This window comes from Pocillopora damicornis, chromosome 9, assembly GCF_964200805.1.
Source record: "Pocillopora damicornis chromosome 9, jaPocDami1.2, whole genome shotgun sequence".
In the NCBI taxonomy this organism is placed as follows: Eukaryota; Metazoa; Cnidaria; class Anthozoa; order Scleractinia; family Pocilloporidae; genus Pocillopora; species Pocillopora damicornis.
Genome location: NC_142678.1, coordinates 5,576,059 through 5,594,669, shown reverse-complemented (window position 1 = coordinate 5,594,669; position 18,611 = coordinate 5,576,059). Strand labels below are relative to the sequence as shown.

The following is an 18,611-nucleotide window of genomic DNA, read 5'->3' as shown; positions in this document are numbered from 1 at the left end:
CATTCTGATTACTTTGAAAGTTCGAAAAAATAAAAACCAAAAAAAAGAAAGAAAGAAAAAGGAACAGAAATATTGAATTTAAGATTATCACTCTAAATCAAGATGAAGTGCACCCATTTGGCCATACTGCCTCCCACAATAAGACTCTATAAAGGACACGCACTTCAAATCTTCACGTTCTCTTACCGTCACACCATAGGATTGCATGCGATGAGCAACTTCTCTTCCAATCCTTCCTAATCCTACAATTGCTAATGTCTTGCCAAGTAGTTCACTTCCCATGTACTGCAAAATGATTATGAAACATAAAGCCAAGATAATTTTTTTTTGTTTTTTTTTTTTCAATATTAGCTGGGATAAAGAAGTTGAACACCAGAAAAACCTCTGAAAGAGCTCTGTTGAAAAGTGTCTTTGAAATACAGTGCTACCTTTGTTTTTGGAATCAGTTAATTTCCTAAGACTGTGTGCTACATTCAGATCTATATATATGCTTCAAAATTTTTCCTACATATTTTCAAGACTTATTTTAGTGACAACCCTGGTAAACCAAACTTCCAGTGGGGGATGCTGATTGGAATTTGTGTTCATTCCATAAGTACAAAAGATCAGGGTGTGGCTCACACTCTTTCATGGCTCTCTAGAGATGCTTCTTTTAAAACAGCTGGTAGGTCAGAGCCACTTTAAACTTATTAATGAGACCATGCAGCCTTAATATTGCTTCCTTCCTAGTCAACTTCCACCAAAACACAATAGCAACTATAACTTATTCTCAAGAGCACTTAACCAAAGAGGGCTAGAAATTTAAAATTTGTTCACCTGTACAAGCCAATAAGGCCACCTATCTTTTCAGATTTCAGCCATCCCCCCTCTCAGACCAAAATGATAAGCATACCTTCTTCCTGTCCCATTTTCCTGCTTTCATGGAGGCATCTGCCTGAGCTGTATGTCTGTGACAGGAGAAGAAATGCAATATTCAATCTCCAGACAACCAAAGCATCTTAACTTTGAATTTTTTATATCTCATAGACTGTCTTCCATACATTACTTCCCTTTTTTGGCATTTTTTTAATTTGGTAATAAATCAAGATAACAGATATTAAATGCTAGGCAATTATACAACTTTGGTCATTTTCCTAGCTACAACATCAGATAAATCTGGTTAACATGACCAATCCAGCGGATGTGCCAACCTGAATACCCTGAGAAGAATCAACTGTTTTTCTATTTGCTATGATTGATTATCACAAAAATGCATAAACAACACAATTAATGAAACCAAATACCCAAATTACTGCAAAGGTATTTACACCTGCATCATATAGCTTAAAATAGAAAATTCAGCACTGATAACAATTATTTCAAAATTTTGTCCTCGAATGCTAGAAGTTATTAACAATTATATACCTTACTCTGAAATTTTTTTTTTACCCTAGTGTTATGGTAAAATTACTTCAAAGCTTGGATTCTTATCGTAGAATTACCCTCTTAATTGTTAACCAAGTCCTTTTACCTTGCAAGGGTGCTGATAAGTACACAAGTCTGCTCAGCGGCACTAATTGTATTGCCTCCTGGTGTGCTAGACAAGATACAAAAAACAATTGTTAAGGAGGCTGTCACTTGACATCTACAAAGCTCTTATGTATCCTTTCGGCTCCTAAGGAGTTGAGCAAAGGCTGTCTATACAGGCTTGATAGAAACTATGGTTGCATAATGTTTGTTGTGCAGGCTAATAACGAATATTTCTATTTCATATTTAGAAAATGTTACACCGATCATTTAAGGACGTTGTTGTTTAAATAATCCTTGGAAATACATTGGATGACAAAAAGCATGTGATCCCCCAGCTACTTACAACGATCACACCGTTGTCACAAGGGAAAAAAAATAAAAATTTTATGAAAATTTGAATGCGGAAAGATTCATTTGTGAACATAGTCAGAAAATTAAAATCAGTCGACAGAGTTCTTTAGATGTATTATTTTATGAAACGGCTAAGGATGATGTTACGGCTTAACGTGACGTAGTTTTACACTTCAGTAATTCTACGACGGGTTAGTGATTTCACAGACCAGCGAAGTCACATAATCGAGAAATATTACGTTAAACTGAAGCAATCTAACTTTCACCTCTACACTTAAGTATTTCTCTTTCAGTTAAAAGCGACCTCCCAAAACAGACTGGTCATGTCTGCATAGTTTATCTCAAACATCGCCCGAATATTTGCATCTAAGTTTATATTAATGTACAACTTGTACAAGATTTTCAAAATGGTGTGACACGAGTACCCATTACCGACCATCGATGAAATTTTTAAAAAATTAATACAACTTATTGAGATTTAAGTGAAAAAAATTTAACCAAATAACCTCTTACTTCATGACAATAATTCCTTGAAGAGAGGCAGCCGGGATGTCGATGTTGTCAACGCCTGTTCCAGCGCGACCTATAATTTTAAGATTTTTTCCAGCTTTGATCACTTCAGCCGTTACTTTTGTTGCGGATCGGACAATCAGACCGTCATAGTTCTGAAAATAAAGTATAGAATGAACGAAAAAATCCAGACGCGACAAATTTATCAAAATTGGTTGCATAGCGTACAGGAATTTCTGCAAGAAGTTCTTCTTTGGTGAGCTTCGTTTTAAGATCCACGGCGATTCCATTCGCTTCCAGAATGGTTTTACAACAGTTATCCACACTGTCACTGATCAAAACACGCTTAAGATTTAGAGAAAACGCCATCCTGTTTCAACAGTTTGCGAATACGTGCGCTCAATCACTGTGGAAAATTAAATTTTCCACGTGTACACACTTTCCGAATTATGTAGGTGCACCTGCGTGTTGTGATTGGTTGAATTTAGCCGCCATCACGTGAAGGTACTTTCCCGCCATTATACGAACACTTTCTCCTAAAACGATCAAACATTCTTACTCTAATTTTCAGCTATCGTAATTGTACTACATTTATTGGAAAACTTATAAACAATCATAGTTATTATGGGCCGAAAATCATTGCGAAAAAGATCCTACCAAATATGAAAAAATACTGGTTGAGGTCCTAACATTCTGAGAACAAAGTTCACTGATAGCGTGAAAGGTATTTTGCAATACTTCTGAATCTTGTGAACAAAGACGACTTGTCATGACCGAATCGTGCTTTCTATAATTTAGGCTAATCAATGTTTACCACTGCTAGATTTAAGCTTTTAAAGAATTCCTCTTAGATTTAATAAACACAACACTCCATTCTAATTTATTTTTTCAGTATCGTCTTTACAATTGCGAAGTTCTGAGTAGTCCAAAAATTTCTGGTCATCGTGACGCTTCGGCACTCGCGTGATCCCTGGGCCTTCGGTCACGCAATGCTTACTCCAGTCGATATAGACGAGCTTATGGAACTGGGAAGATATAGTGACAATGAAGGCCTGAGTAAAATTTTGAGCGGAAAGAAAGAAAGGCAGTGGGAAGTCAAAATGTTCCACTAGGAAAAAGGATGCTAGATATTTTCTTTTCGGCGACATGATCTTCTCTCTTCCACTATATTTGGTGCAAACATACTTGCGCTCTAATTAATAAAATATACTACTAAATAAACTGAGAGTATTATTGTTCTCTGGAGTCCAATAGGTCTTTTATCACATGAAAAAACGACCCAGTGAGGTAACCACAAAAAATTAATACATAAATAAAAGATAAGGACTGTCCAGTCTTTCAAGAGTCTTTCAGCCAATCATGAGACAAGTCCACACAGAAGAATTTTGGACCAATCAAAACCTCAAGTCCATTCAAGACCTACCACATGCAAGAAACACGCATTTTGTTACGGGGGGTGGGGGGGTATGGGGGTATGGGGGGGGGGTACATCACAGCACATTCTAACATTCAAAAAAGTTCATTTTTATTCAACAAAGCATAATAGCATTAAATATAATTATATCTTGAAAATAAAGATTGTTTTCAACATCTTTAATAACAATGACAATGTGTATAAAGTCAGCATCTCTTCAACTTGGGAGATGATAATGATGATGATGCAACTCTTCCACATTGTTAAAAATAATGATAAAATTAATAAAATAGTTGTTTGATTCATATGTGACATTTTCCTGATTTATTCTTTGGGTTATTTTTAAGACATGTGTGACATGGATTTGTTCTGTAACACGTATGTAACATTGTGCTACCCCATTGGGCAATCATGTTTCTAGATCAAATATTCTTGAGGTTTTCCTCAATCACCAGGTGTCTTTATGTTTACACTACTTGTTTAGTTCCTGCCAGCAATATTTTCTTCTTTTGGATGATCTCCTGTTTGCTTCACTTAAACATGGGAATATTTGTAAGTTTTGTCTATTTGCATTTTGAATTAGCTCTTTAGTAATCCATTAGTTTCTTAAAAATGTTGTAATTTATTTTCTCCTCAAATGAATCACATGTTCTTCACAATCTATTATTCAAGTGCATTCAGATCACCCACATAGCAGGCATGAGAAGTCACCTTGAATCCAACACAAGTTGGATGCATACATTAGTTACCTGGTAAATTCGATTATAAAATAACTATCTATCAAATATTTCAATAAGTAATTCTACCAAAACCAAAGTATATATTCTAACAGGTACCAATCAGAAATACTCAATCTCTGAAAAGTACTTTTGAAAGGGAAATTTTTTCAAGCCAAATTTACTCCAGCACCAGGCTGATTGATTCATATTTCTTCATACGAGCTTCGTTTTCGTCCACAAGTCTTCTTACAAAATTGGTATGAAAATTCTACACCATCCTATAACAGAGAAAAATATGTGAGTTTCAATAATAAAAAATCACAGTTTAGAATCAAGTATGAAAAATCCTTATTATGGGCTTAAAATACTATGCATGGCTATTGCCAAGACAACATGGTCAGTTTTACAATAATTGGTGCAAATTGCAAGAGAAAATGTAAATGGAGGCTTCTTTAAAACACCTCTGCTCAGCTGTGTTCTGTAGGAGGACCATTCTATCAGCCACAAACATAATGTCCCCCTGCCCCCCCTACTCATGGTATGATTGTCCAATTAATCCAGATATCTGAAAAAGTGGACATTTGACAACACAAAAACTATTAAAAGATGATAGAATATAATTTTTCTGATATTTTGCGATACTTCAAAGCAAGCCCTCACACCTTCACAAGCAATGGAAAGTCCATCCAGAAGTTGACATTAGGAATGACCTCTTTTCCAGTGGCTCCCCGATGAAACTTATTGAAAAGAACTCCAGCTACAATGTACACTAGAAGTAAGGATCCAAAACTGAAAAAACAAACAAACAAACAAGAAAAAAATCATGGAATGGAATTAACCTTCAAAAACCAAACAGCTGACTGCATTCTAAATCCAAAGAGGTACCTAAAACAGGTGTCTATTAATTTCTACAGCTTTGCAAAGATGGAAGAATCTGTGAGAGTGTAGATTGAATTTGGTCCATCCCAGGATCAAGTGAAATAAAAAATCCCAGCATTTGCCATTTAGCTGAGTAATTTTCTTCATGCAATATTTACCTGTCTACCTAAAGGTGATGAAAAGCTGTGAATATGAGTTACCCATAATTGACAAACATATTTCAATTGTTACCCAATTCTACTTACATTATGATTAAGACACTTCCTGTACTCAAACCTGATTTTCTGGGACAGGCATACTTGGAGTGAAGAATGAATGACTGGAAAAGATAAGTTTGAAAGCAAGTTTTGAATAATTATGCAAGTAAAAAATGGTTAGTGACTTTTACCAGCCAAGTCTTGCACCTGTCTTCTCTTTTTACTGTAAAACAAACCTGTATTCAGCTTACACCTCTACTAACCTTTACCTCTTTAACCCTTAAGAAGGTAAGAATGACTAACATCTAATTTCTCCTTACAATATTACCACTGAATCACATGTAAAGGTTACGAGAATATAGGAAATGATCACCAACCGAAGAAGTTCTTAATTGCTGAACAAATTCTCCTTAGCAGCACCTTTGGAAATGTAAAGAGAACAGTGTGGAGAATATGCATACTGATGTTGGCAGAAGTGCAAAGGATTTACATTTTATGGCAGCATTGTCTGCAAATGTTTGAAGTATAAACACTTGGTAATAAAAATGGAACAGATCGCTACATGTCTGCAAATACAAGTCAGCAAATACAAGTCACCAAATTCGGGACAACTCCTACAAATTTAGCCCACAAAATTTTTTCTATTTGCTATGGCAACCAAAGTGGTAACAGCTTTAAAACTTGACCTTCTGTGGGTGAACATTAAACCCTGAATGCCTCTTTATAAGGAGAATTCGTTTGATAAGCAGGAGCTTATTATATTGGTGATCATTTTTCATAATTTTCATGACCTCTACATTTGATTTTAGAGTGATACTATGAGGACAAATTAGACATCTGTCACTTTTTGAGGTTAAAGGATTGAATCAAATTTCACTGCACTTAACTTACAAAATGAGCAGAATCATCCACTTTCTCTGGGGGACCAACAGACTCCAGCCAGCCCTCTTCAGCTGAATCACATTGCAAAGTGATGAAGGTTTTAGGGCTAACAAAAAGCAAAGGAGTTATTATGATAGATACAAGTTTTCATTTGTCAAATTTGTAATTATTTCTTAACATACTGTGTAGAAGTATTTTCCTCTCTTTCTTTTCAAAACCTGCTGTAAGGAAACAACCCCTTTAGCTTTACCAACAAACTCAGAGTCATTATATTTTGATGTAAAATAGCCAAAATACAGGTGTTGTAGATGAGAGTATGCAGGATGCCACAACATAGCAGTTAGAGCATTGGACTCGGTGTTGTAATCTCCCATCACAAGACCTGACCACATCATCATGCTGTGTTCTTGGGCAAGACATTTAACCCTTTAACTCCCATGAGTGACTAAGACAGAATTTCTCCTTAAAAAAAATATCAATACAATATCAAGCAGACAAGTGATAAGAATGAAGAAAAATATCAGTTAGGGGACTATAAGTTGATCCAATATGAAATTCTCAAAACTAACATCACAAGAACTGTATGGCAGACAGTAAGGAGAATTACTAATGAGATCTAGGGAGTTAAAGGGTTAACTCACACAGTGCCTCTCTTTACCAAGGAGCATGAATGAGTACTTGCAAAATATATCAAGAATGCCCAACAAAATGTTAGAGGGTGACCTATGGATGGACTACCATCCCATCCTGGGAGAATATTAGTAAGTATTCTTAGCTCCTACATACAGGACTAAGGCTCTGATGGCAGGATAACCAGCTAACTAACATGCAGACATGTTTAGAGTCTAAGAATAATGGCAAGGAAGAGACTCTACAATAACCAAGCCTTTTCACAAAAAAAATAATTTCACTTCTATAATAGCTGCAACATTTCATCATATTAGAGTCAATTCAAAATACCTTGCTTTTGTTCCAAGAAAAAACTTTCCTGTAAATGATAAAACACATTTCCCTGCTGTTAAGTTAAATTCTGTGGTCTCTTGTTCACCAGTATCAAAATCCTCAGGAGAAGTTGCTGCCACTGTACAGCAAACCTAACAATGAAATTCCATGATAGGTTTCTTAAAAATATATTTGCAACTCTCCAACTGGGTTGTACATATCTACAGGCAGCAGGTAGCCTTTGACTTCACAAACTTTTGTCAGTTTCTTCACTTGTCAACTCAAGATAGCACCTGGACAGAGTTTAGGCAGTTTCATGGCCCAGTACCCACCCACATGTGGCCAACCTGAAGCTCAAAGCCTACTTCACACCAACTTTCCTCACCCCCTGAGGCCCATTTGATCACTTATATACCTCAGAAAAGATTAGAGTTGCCTTTGAAACAAGATGAATATTTACAGGCTTCTATGCTACTTATTAATAAATCATATTTACTTCATGACATGAATGAAGACTGGATGACTAGCATTGTTTGATGAGTTATGTCTGCTAAGTTATAGGGTTCCACCATGAAAACTTGTACTCTGGACAATGGTGATCTTTATTTGAATTTGGTGGCCTTTATTTAAACATGTTAACCATGCAGTAGACTTTAAGCCACTAATTTCTGAGCTGCTAAGGTGTGAATTGAACTAATGACTAAAAGCTGCTGGCTACAAGTGTAAGGGTCACAGGCTGCCATCTATGAGGTTATGTATTGGTTGCAAGGCATGTGCTTTGGGTCATAGGACATAGACCTCTTAGCTGCAGGCCTACTTAGAGTTTTAAGATTCTATATAGCCATTTAAATTTCTGACAAACTTCTAGAGTTGTCTACAGCACCAGGTTGTGTAATGAGTTAGGATCTTAGCACATCTGCTATTTCAGGCTGAGGCAGTAAACAGTGTTGTGAATATCTCGATAAATATAAATCTAGACGTTCACAACTGAGAGGTCTGGACTGGATGCAGGCAGTCAACATATTAGTTTTTTCCTAGATTAAGCAATTTGTTCAGCAAATAAGTCATAAGACTTGGATAGAGCAAATGGCTATGCACTACACTAATGCATTCTAGTTACAAGATTACTTTAGTATAGTACCATTTAGGTATTTGTGCACATGTTATTGGCAATCAAGCAAGCAAGCAACAAGTTCATTTCTAGCCTCTAAGAAAATTTTAGCTTCCTTCTCACCCACACCACAGACAGTTTTGATTTTTTTTTATATTTCAATGGTGTTTGTAATTTATTCCTGATTAATGAACTGTTGCTTAAGTGTTGCCATCAAATACCTTTCATATAATAGTCTAGTGTTTTATGTACGCAGGATATATATATATTTAATAAACTGTCTGGTCCCAAAACAAGCCTCTGTCAGTTGTGGTGTTTAGTTGGATATTCCTAAGTGCCTAAATGGTCCAGGTGTTACTGGTAGTTCTGTTTTGAATTCTTCATGCATATGTCTCACATGGATAGCTTCATTCAAAATCCCAGCCCTGACATCATGTTATATTTGAGGATACAGCTGGCATAGGGATCAACAAACAACATGATTCTAGAGCATTGGTAATCAAACAATGCCAGTATTTATGGCTGGTGTTATTACCATACATGACAACCACATGATGCCAAATCCAACATAAACACTGTGGCTGACTTACAGCTATGTTTTTACAATCCTTGTATTGGGAACTTGGAGATGAAGATTTGGTCCACTTGTTACAGGGATTCCAAGAAACTGTCATACCATCAGCACCTTTAATAGCAACATCCTTAAACCTATGAGAAAAAGAATTTCCTTTAAATCACAGTATTTTACATTGCTAATCAAGCATTATAAGATATTGACTGCCACTTATTATATTCCTCCTCTACCTGGCACTCTCACAGTAAAAGACCTTATTGCTTTCACCATTATGCAACCAAATAACCTGATCTTTTCAATTTCTTGCATGCCATCAAGTACGGATACACAGCCCCTACCCCCAACCCGACCAAGGATGACATGAATCCTAGCTATCAATTCTTTTTTGGTAGCTAGGTGCCCTCTGAAAAATAAAATGAAAATAAATTCTTAGGATGCCTTCCGAAAAAAACAGAAACCTAAGGATTCAAGTTGTACGCTTCTTTGAAGAAAAGTTACGAACCTCTTTCGAAAAAAAAAATCGCTAGGGGAGGTGAGAATGTAAAATTGGAACGCCCCCACAAACTGCCATATTTTCAGGTTTTCATCAGTGATAAGAATATTCCTATGTAGAGAAACACAAAGAGCTGAAAGCAGCAAAAGAAATAATTCGGAGAAGTATCACAATCCTTTTTCCTTTTAATCACTCTTAACCAATGCAATGCAACGAACGTTCGTTCCGCGAGCCTTCCCATGACAACAAGGGAAAATGCCCTCTCTCGACTTAAATTCTGTAAATCTCCAAACGTAAACAACATCAATGATAACTTTTTATGCATATGATATTATTCAAGAACACAGATAAACCCTAACCAAAATCGCGTACGATGGGTCAATCTACGTTTCTAATTAATTTTGAACCATCATGGATAACATCAGTTGCCATACCTGGGTGCGCTGCTGGAAGGAAGAGCTAACTTCGACAAATCAATAGTTCCTTCATCAGTCGAACATTTACAATCATCTTCTTTTATACATTGACTTAAAGTCCGCACCACTATTGGAACATGGATATAAACAATACATATAGAAATCCAACTACTCTCTGAGACCCACATGGGTGCCTGGAACATTAAAGAGACAATATATTACGATTACACCACAAACTACCGCTGTCCTAGTTTTTCTTTTTCAATCAATCTTTCCCATGCCCTCCTCGTCCAATTTTAATACTTCTCAATGAAAGTGCTGAAGCAATCATATTGCGATAAGAACCCGCGATACCGAGTCGGAACAACGCCACTCTGTGTCTGGCTGCTCTTTTGGTAAAACCATTGTTAATCTTTTTAGTGATTTAAAAAGTGAAGGCGATTGGGTGTTCTTTTACTCTTCGCGTTACTTGATTTGCTTTTGTCACGCTAGAAGTCTTTGTCACGAGCATGAAAATTTGGTGAATAAAGGTGAGTGAAAGTTGGCTTTTTCCACTCATTTATGAAACCTTCCACGTGTAGATAGTCACATCTATCTTGTTGAATATGTCACTTCTTCAATCGATCGAATGGTGAGAAACTTTTCGGTACCGCTGTCATTGAACAATTCAATTAATTTATTTCCAGAATAATGCATTGCAAGGAGGTTAATTTCCTTCTGTAAAACAGAAAAATGACATCATCAGATTCGCTTTCAGAGCAGTTTCTTCAGTGTACTCCTACCAAATGTTCACACATAAATTTGTGGAAAACGAGAAGTAGTTGATGACCTTTATCGTTGATAAAACGCACCGTTATGAGATTCAAAGTTGTGGTAAAAGTAAACTTGAATTTTATTTATTTGTTTTCTTAAAGATGAAATATACATTTAACGCATTTTACTACCGACCATTTAGTTATTTTCTGAAACAAAAACAAGGATTTTCATGGAAAGGGGTCACCTGTCAGTAACTTTGAATACCCCAATGCCTAGTTAGATTAGTTACAACTTTTTAGCTAAGTAAACTTCACACTGGTTTGGCCTGTGTCTGCTTTCACTTAAGTTGACGACTGCATTTAAAACATGATGATCATATATAGTAATGAGCCATTAAAATAATGAAAATAATGATGATGATGGTAGTAATAGTCTGTGGAGCCAAGAAGCTTGCCTAATGAGAGAATTAGGAGTGCCAAATAAGGTGGCTGTGCAGTTACACCTGGAGATATATGGAAAGGGATAGAGTGGACCAATAATTTGTTTTTCCTTCAACCTTTATCCAGTCTCAAAGAATGAAAAGAAGTGGTTGTCAGGGTAACCCAAGTCACTGCTATTTACACAAACAAAGGGCTGAAACAAAATTGGCAAGAGGTTATTCTCAGTGCACATATTTAAGAATATGTAAATGAATGCTTCTTTCCTTAAATCAGGATAATCTAGATTATTATACTCCCTAATGGCATGATTAAATAATATCTGTTGGGGTATTATTGCATCAGTATTTTAAATTGGTCTTAATCTGATATACAATTCTCTTCCTTGAAGGTGCACAACTTGCTTAGAAGTATCCAGTTGACTCTGAAGTGTTGAGAATCCTAATTTCATTGTTCTAAATATGGAAAAGGAAGATGTACTTGATGACAAGAGTTCAACAGCCTTTAAAATCAACTGGTCCTCTTCAAACATTCCTTCTAACTTTGTAGTGAACAATACACTGCCTCCAAGTCTGGCACACAGCTACTCACATCAAACATTACTTGGGCATGGTCAGCAGTTTTCCAAGAAACTACTGCCGTCTAGAACAAAATTTCGAACACATGCTACTGTTAAGGTTTCACCGATGGGACATGATCATTTGGCAGAGAGGAAACTTAGAGACTCAGTACAAAAATCTGATACAAGCACATTGTTTGAGCTGATCAACAAGGGTGTAAATGTGTCTGGTGCTGACTCAAAACATAGAACTGCTCTTCATTTTGCTGCAGCACAAGGAAATGCTCAAACCCTAAAGGTTCTACTTGAAAATGGAGCTAATCCAAATGCAAAAGATCTTAATGGAAATACACCTCTTCATCTGGCTGCTTGTACAAATCAGGTTAAAATAGTGACCCTCCTACTACAAGCAGGGAGTGACGTCAATGCTTCTGACTTCAGTGGAAAAACTCCACTTGACCTTGCAAACTCCAGGTTAAGAATTCTTTATGGTAATCAGAACATCAGAGGAAAGCCATCAATTTATTGTGAGGAAGTGAAGCAAGTTATAGAGATGATCAAGGCATACATGTCAAGACTTGGAAATACAAAGGCAGAAGAAACACTGGATCAACTTTGTAGCATGCTCGGAGATTCTACCACTACAGAAGAGGTTTGTAAAATTGTAGCAATGGTTGAGTATAGCTGGATGCATTTATTTCCTTTTTTTTTGCGCCAATTAAGACATGTGTGGTGTTAAAGGAGTTTCTATCATCATTTTTGACTTTACCACATTCATGTTGCAGTTGCCATGTTGATTTGAGTATGTTCCCTTTTGTTAGTGTGAGGTTACTTCTAAAAAAGAGTGTTGTCAGTGATCGTGATTGTGTTTTAATCAACAACTTGAGTAGAAGTCATTAACAGAGTCAAGATCAGGTTATCAAAATGTCAGTAACAATCACTCGTGACAGTCTATTTCAGCATTACTTTTACCTGGATGATAAGACTACACCACCAGAGTTCAATTGTCCAATAATTGTGTGATTTAATCATCAACCTTTTTGTAAAAGGCAAGATCAGGGACAGGTTTGGAGCACAGGGAGCAGTCAAATGTTCATGGGTTGCCAAGGGGGGAATGTTGAAGCTTTGAATTGATCAGGGCTTAAGAAAAACATTGGGCCACAGTGTCGCTGATACTTTTTTATGGAGATGTTTCATCTCACAACTCTTACTGGATACTCCTTGCAGGTTGATGAAGTTCACTCTTTGCTGGCAAGTTTTACTGCAATGAATCTTTCACACAGTGCTGAAGACAGGACATAGGATTATCAATTGAAAGTAATATCAATTTTTAATCCATTAAGAACAGGAATTTAGAATTCATTTTCTAACCCACAGCAGGCAAAACATTACTTCTGAGGTTTGAATTTTGTTAAATTTCAAAGTTTTGCCTGCTCATGAAACTGAGTTATGAATGGAGATTGCATTCTGTTACCACTAATCATCCCATCAGTGATCAAAACAGAATTACTCTTTACAACATCAATACAATATCATGCAGGCAAGTGATGGGAATACAGAAATATATAATTAACCCTTTACACCCTAACATCAGTATTCATATTCTCCATACGGTTCTCTGTACATTTGATAAGGTGCTGACAAGGAGAATTTGTTTCACAATCAAGAGTTTCTTTAGTTGGTGATCATTTCCTTTATTCTCATGACATTCATGTGTGATTCAGTAGTGATGATGATAAGAGAAATTAGATTTTAGTCACTCTTAGGGGTTAAAGGGTTAAGGGATTATAAGTTGATCCATTATCAAATTCTCTCAACTAATATTGTAAGAATTGTATGGCAGACAGAACAGGAAATTACCAACGAGATCTGGGGGTGAAAGGGTTAAATATGGTGGCAAAGAGGTATATTAGAAATAAAAAGATAAAAAAATACAAAAAAAACATTTGTAAGGGCTATTCAATGGTGCCACTCGTTTATTTGTCTTAAAGAAATACAGAGTAACATTTTTTGCAGCTTTGTAGATTTAAATAGTGCTGATGTAGTAAATCTTGAAATACAAAAGTATAAAAGGAAAAAAAGGGTAAATACAGTTATTAGGTTAAAACAAACAAGCTTGTGTATCAGTAAAGTTTAATCCAGGTAAAGTTCAACAGTGGTAAACTTCCAGTCCTCTTCAATGCTGCTGTTTGCTTCCTCAAGGTCACAAAGCTGTTCTCTCTCCTCCTTCATCTTTTCCTTCAGGTAATTCTCCAAACTAAACAAAGTAGAAAGAGTACTCTCATTTGCAGCAATGCTGGTTTCTCCTTTGGTAAACCCACATGATTGCCGCCTTTGTTCCTTCAGTTTGTCGTTGAGATAATCTTCCAGGTCAACAACTGTAGAGTGGCCACTCTCATCTGTGTCAAAGCTATCCTCATAAAACCCACCAGATTTTTGCTTCCATTCCTTGGTGGGATTAACCACAGTAGGCAGACCTGTCTGATATTCTCCACTGCTACCATTCTCACTGGTAAACCCTCCCGATTGCGGTCGTGGTTTCTTTTTTTTGGGTTTGGGTCTCTCAGTATGTCTGGTCTGTTTTGCATTCTCATCCTCATCAGAACTTGAGGTGCTGGTGTTTGCTTCAGGGATTGCTCTGGACTTGCGTCTTCTCTTTTTCATACTCTCTGTCAAAAGAGTTTTGGTCTCTAACTTTCCAGCTTCCATTTTCTCCATTTCATCGTCTGTGGAACCACGTTCCAAAAACTCCCTAAAGAGAAACACAGTGATTCTTACTAAATACCAAAGCTTAAAATGACAGCTTCTTTATACCTTTCCAAATGTCTCATAGCCTAAAAGCCTTGAGAAGGAACTATTATATAATACTGGCAATTTGTGGATTCATTAAAGTCCTATCCAAACGAGTAAGGCTCTAGTTGGAGAGCTTCGAGACCATTGCATTCAAAACTTTATACAAGCCAAAAAACTTTCCATGACTTACTTAAGGGTGCTCATTGCTAATATTGCTTATAATCCATATGACGATTTTGCAATTGCACAAGATGCAGGCTTATGCAAATTGAAAACCTATCATATCATCAGAAGTGACAATCATGAAATCACTGGCAGTTCATTCAATTTTTTTATTATTCTCAGAAAATTCATTTTCGTGGGTTACTTGGTTACTTGTGAGTGTCATAGCACACTTTTGAGCAGTTTGGAAAATGCTCGGAGGTTTTCTACGCATGGACTGTCTCATGGGTTATCTTTAAAAAAGTCACTTAGAAACTGGCATATACAGTACACTCTTAACCCTTTAACTCCCATGAGTGACCAAGAAAGAATTTCTCCTTACAATGTTAATACAATATCAACCAGATAAGTGATGAGAATAAAGAAAAATATCAATTTGTGGATAAGTTGATCCAATACTAAATTCTCTGAACTATCATTATAAGAATTGTATGGTTGACAGTAAGGAGAATTACAAATTTGATTGGGGAGTTAAAAGGTTAAAAGCTTACTTTTGAGAGAATGCGATGCAGAAATCCTGTACTACACTTTGAAACCTCTATGCATTGTCAATTGACTGGTCAAGGGCTATAAGAAAAATGTTAGCAAATAATAAAATGTTTCACTTACGTGATCATGTCAACAAGTTTTTCTCCATATATTTTCATGATACAAAAGACCACTGCTATTAAAAGTAACACCATGATTACCATAAGAATTATCACTACTGCAGGGGATGATGAGCCTGAGTTGGCTTTGGAACTGTGAATTAAAAAGCGAACCTGAGCTGCTGTTGCTGTAGAGGAAAAGAGAGAACCATTGTGAAATATTACATCCATTGTATACACAGTTTATAGTTATAGATTATATACTCGGAGAACAGCAAATATGCAATTGAGTCATTCATTTTGTCCAATTTGGTCCTGGACTGCTCTATAAAGATTAACATGAACATGTCTTTGTTCTGCATTGCTTTCATAGGAAGAAAATTTTTCTCTTTTTGTGACACTTATCTTTTTAATTCTCTGATAGTAGGTCAATAATTATAACAATCGATCATTTGATCAACTGATCCAGTATACACACAGATGAAGATGGGTCTTGATCTGGGCAAAATATGTTCAGGGTAAATGTCTTGAACTTGGAAGAACAGTTAATAATTGTGTTGTGCATTCATTAAGGCAAGAGTCATCCAAATTAAAAACCCATAATTTGTCATCTGAGGTCAAAGTACCACTTATTAAGATTATTTTATTTTAGTTATGAGTAGGGTTTTTTACTCTTACTGTTTCTGTAGTAAAGAGGCTTCTTTCCTTTCATTTCTGGTGGACCAAAACATTTTATTTTTCCTCCATCAAAGTTGTCAAGATGTCGATTTTTTTCAATGAGATCAATCAACTCATTTTGCAGGACTTCCAGAGAAGATGTGTTACATGACCAAGGATTTTTGTCAATGTACCTACAAGGAAAGTCATTCATTTTAAGCCAACTGATAGGGTTGCAAATTCTGTCATCTAAAATGCCAGGTGACAAGAGCTAAAACCCGATTAATATCAAAGATGAGCTACAAGCTCCTTCCTTTTCAAAGAGGGGCCATCGCTCGAATTAAAAAAGAATTAGTGAAAAAAAAAAAAAAGAAAAAGAAAAAGGGGTTTGCTCCACCTTTCGTGCGCCTCACTTCCAGAGTTCCGAACGGCGCGCAAACATAATTTTGCAGATATCACTTATAAAAAAATCCACCCGTAAGACAAATTAGTAATTAATATATGCTGGTTTGCCATTCGCACACACACATTTTTACCAATGCAAACCAATATTGAGCAGAACTCTTTGGTTTGCTAAAAGACTACGGGCAGTTCCATTGTTTCGAAATCGAAGGTTAAGTCTGCAAAAATCTGGGTAACGAAAAAAACTTACGTAAACGTGTACGCGCCGCGCAGGACTCTGGGTCAGAGAGTGAGACGCGCGCAAAGTAGTGACTCTACTTTTCGCGCGCTTCCCTTCCCTAAATTTATTTATTTATTTATTTACTTTTAAAATACTCACAATCTCCTTATTGGCCCCATATCACTGAATAAACCCCGTTCAACATCTTTCAGTTCGTTTCCTCTTAAATCCCTGAAAGTTGAAAATTAAACATCGCACATTGAAACATCCTGATTTGTAATTTACACCCTTCCACATAGATGCATGCAGCCATATTAGTGTACAGCTCAGATTGGCCTGATTTTGGAGAGATTTGCAAAGTGAAGAAAATCGATAAATATATACACAGGAAGTCGTTCTTAATGACAGGGTACCGATGACTGATTTAACGAAGAAAAAAACCCTTGATGCAAAGTCCTCCCAAAAAAGATCTTCGCGATCACTGCGTTATTGAAAGCAGCCCCTCCTTTTCACCGAAATCCGCCTGGCGATCAAAAAAATCTTGGCAAAAAAACTAATGTCTGCGCGCTGTGCGGAATTCTGGGAGTCAGTTTACTTGATTTTATGTTATGTGCATTGGCCCTTTGTGATGTCTCTTTCGTTGTGTCAAAGTTGGTTTTGGTTTCAGAACACTCACTGTGTCAATTGAAATGCGCTCTATTTATTCCAGGTAAGAGCGGTTTTCATTTTGAGTGCTGTATGTTTTAAAACCAAATCGAAAGTAATTACAAAAGCTAATCGGAGCGAAGGTAACCTGAAGCGCGAGAAAAAGCGAACGACCAAGGTAAAAATTGATCTAAGATTTTCTTCCACATTACTCACAAATATTGCAAATTCTCGTATGCCTTCAAACTTTCCTTTCTTATCTTCTTGATGTACCCGTCAGATAAGTCTCTGAGGAGAGAGCGCGATTCGTTAGGAAAACGAGTAAAAGCAGGGAAAAGAGACAAATAAAAACACCTTTTGCAAAAACAACATTACTTACAACGACTTGACACGAGCAGCAAAGGCAAAGTCAGGAAATTCAGTCATCCCGGGACATGTAACTCCAAAAAAAGAGGAACTGCAGCGACAGGGACTTGGACATTCAAACTTTTCAGCCGTGACGGGTAGAAAACCATTCATTGCTATTACAAAAGCAAAGAATAATATAATTTTACCCACAGACATCTTGCCTCGTTGAAGATTTCAATCGAAGTAAATTGAACGTCATAATCGTCGACCGTTCATGCAGACTGCGTTGCGCGCGCGAGCTGGAAATTTGCGCAAAATTTCTTACTGCACATACTCGATGAATTCCAATCTAGTGTTCCAATAGACGATATATTACTCAGATTATAAGGAGTTGGCGCGAAATAAAGGTTATTCTGATTTTCTAAACGCTTTTATACGGCATTCAACAGGGTGAGATTCCTTCTTGAAAATGACATGGTAGGTTTGTGAGCTTGTATCTGCAATTAATGAGATGTAGAATATGCCGCATTAAGCAAATGGGAGGACTTTTAAAAGAAAGCTAAAAAAAAAAAAACCGGACTCGATTGCGTTATGTTTCATAAACTTCGAAAATCTAATGAGCTGGGCCGTGTGAAAATTTGCCGTATGTTCGATACAAGCGGTCCTATTTAAAAATAGTACAAGTTGTAACCAGTGCCGTAGTAGAGAGGGCCCAGGGGGGACTGGACCCCCTTTATTTAGGGTAACAAAATAAGGGAATTGCAGAAAGAGGAAAAGCCGCTCTTCCGCCCCCTCCCCTCCCCTCCCCCGTAGCTCAAGGTCTGGATCCACCACTGGTAACTGATTATAAGTTTTTGTGACAACCTCCCCCTGCACCATAATATCAAATTATGAAGGACGGGGTAATTTAGTGTTATCAACTAAGTTGAAAACGTAAATGAGCAATGGGAAGGGATAACGCTCGAAACGTCAATCTTTAAACTCTTTA

At 36.7% G+C, this 18,611-nt stretch overlaps 4 protein-coding genes across 5 annotated transcripts in view; 1 reads left to right on the top strand and 3 right to left on the bottom strand.

Annotated features, from left to right (window-relative positions):
* LOC113666994 (D-3-phosphoglycerate dehydrogenase) overlaps positions 1-2,965 on the bottom strand; it is an 11,033-nt gene extending 8,068 nt beyond the window's left edge. The window contains exons 1-5 of the mRNA XM_027182786.2: positions 2,599-2,965; positions 2,374-2,525; positions 1,511-1,576; positions 893-947; positions 187-285 (exon numbers count right to left, since the gene is read on the bottom strand). Of these exons, the coding sequence (XP_027038587.2) occupies positions 187-285; positions 893-947; positions 1,511-1,576; positions 2,374-2,525; positions 2,599-2,739 (513 nt within the window). The 5' untranslated portion in view covers positions 2,740-2,965. The remainder of the gene's footprint in view (positions 1-186; positions 286-892; positions 948-1,510; positions 1,577-2,373; positions 2,526-2,598) is intronic.
* A 913-nt stretch (positions 2,966-3,878) lies between these two features.
* LOC113667003 (uncharacterized) lies at positions 3,879-10,214 on the bottom strand. 2 transcript variants are annotated; one of them, XR_016179664.1, is made up of 8 exons: positions 10,016-10,214; positions 9,105-9,222; positions 7,422-7,555; positions 6,471-6,567; positions 5,628-5,701; positions 5,166-5,292; positions 4,965-5,068; positions 3,879-4,781 (listed from the first exon to the last, which is right to left on the bottom strand). XR_016179664.1 is itself a non-coding variant. In XM_089182056.1 (7 exons), the coding sequence occupies exons 1-7, from the start codon at positions 10,198-10,200 to the stop codon at positions 4,707-4,709; spliced, it is 810 nt and encodes a 269-aa protein (XP_089038182.1). In that variant the 5' UTR covers positions 10,201-10,214; the 3' UTR covers positions 3,879-4,706. The 2 variants fall into 2 exon arrangements, 1 of the variants encoding a protein (XP_089038182.1); XM_089182056.1 differs by lacking the exon at positions 4,965-5,068.
* Positions 10,215-10,274: 60 nt separating this feature from the next.
* Positions 10,275-13,860, top strand: LOC113667004 (ankyrin repeat domain-containing protein 54). Its single transcript, XM_027182796.2, has 3 exons — positions 10,275-10,527; positions 11,582-12,401; positions 12,977-13,860. Exons 2-3 carry the CDS (start codon positions 11,652-11,654, stop codon positions 13,049-13,051), a joined length of 825 nt encoding a protein of 274 aa, XP_027038597.1. The 5' UTR covers positions 10,275-10,527; positions 11,582-11,651; the 3' UTR covers positions 13,052-13,860.
* LOC113666983 (uncharacterized) lies at positions 13,695-17,969 on the bottom strand. The gene is made up of 6 exons (XM_089183192.1): positions 17,655-17,969; positions 17,492-17,563; positions 16,790-16,861; positions 16,030-16,202; positions 15,374-15,539; positions 13,695-14,501 (listed from the first exon to the last, which is right to left on the bottom strand). The coding sequence occupies exons 1-6, from the start codon at positions 17,837-17,839 to the stop codon at positions 13,883-13,885; spliced, it is 1,287 nt and encodes a 428-aa protein (XP_089039318.1). The 5' UTR covers positions 17,840-17,969; the 3' UTR covers positions 13,695-13,882.
* Between the last annotated feature and the right edge of the window lie 642 nt (positions 17,970-18,611).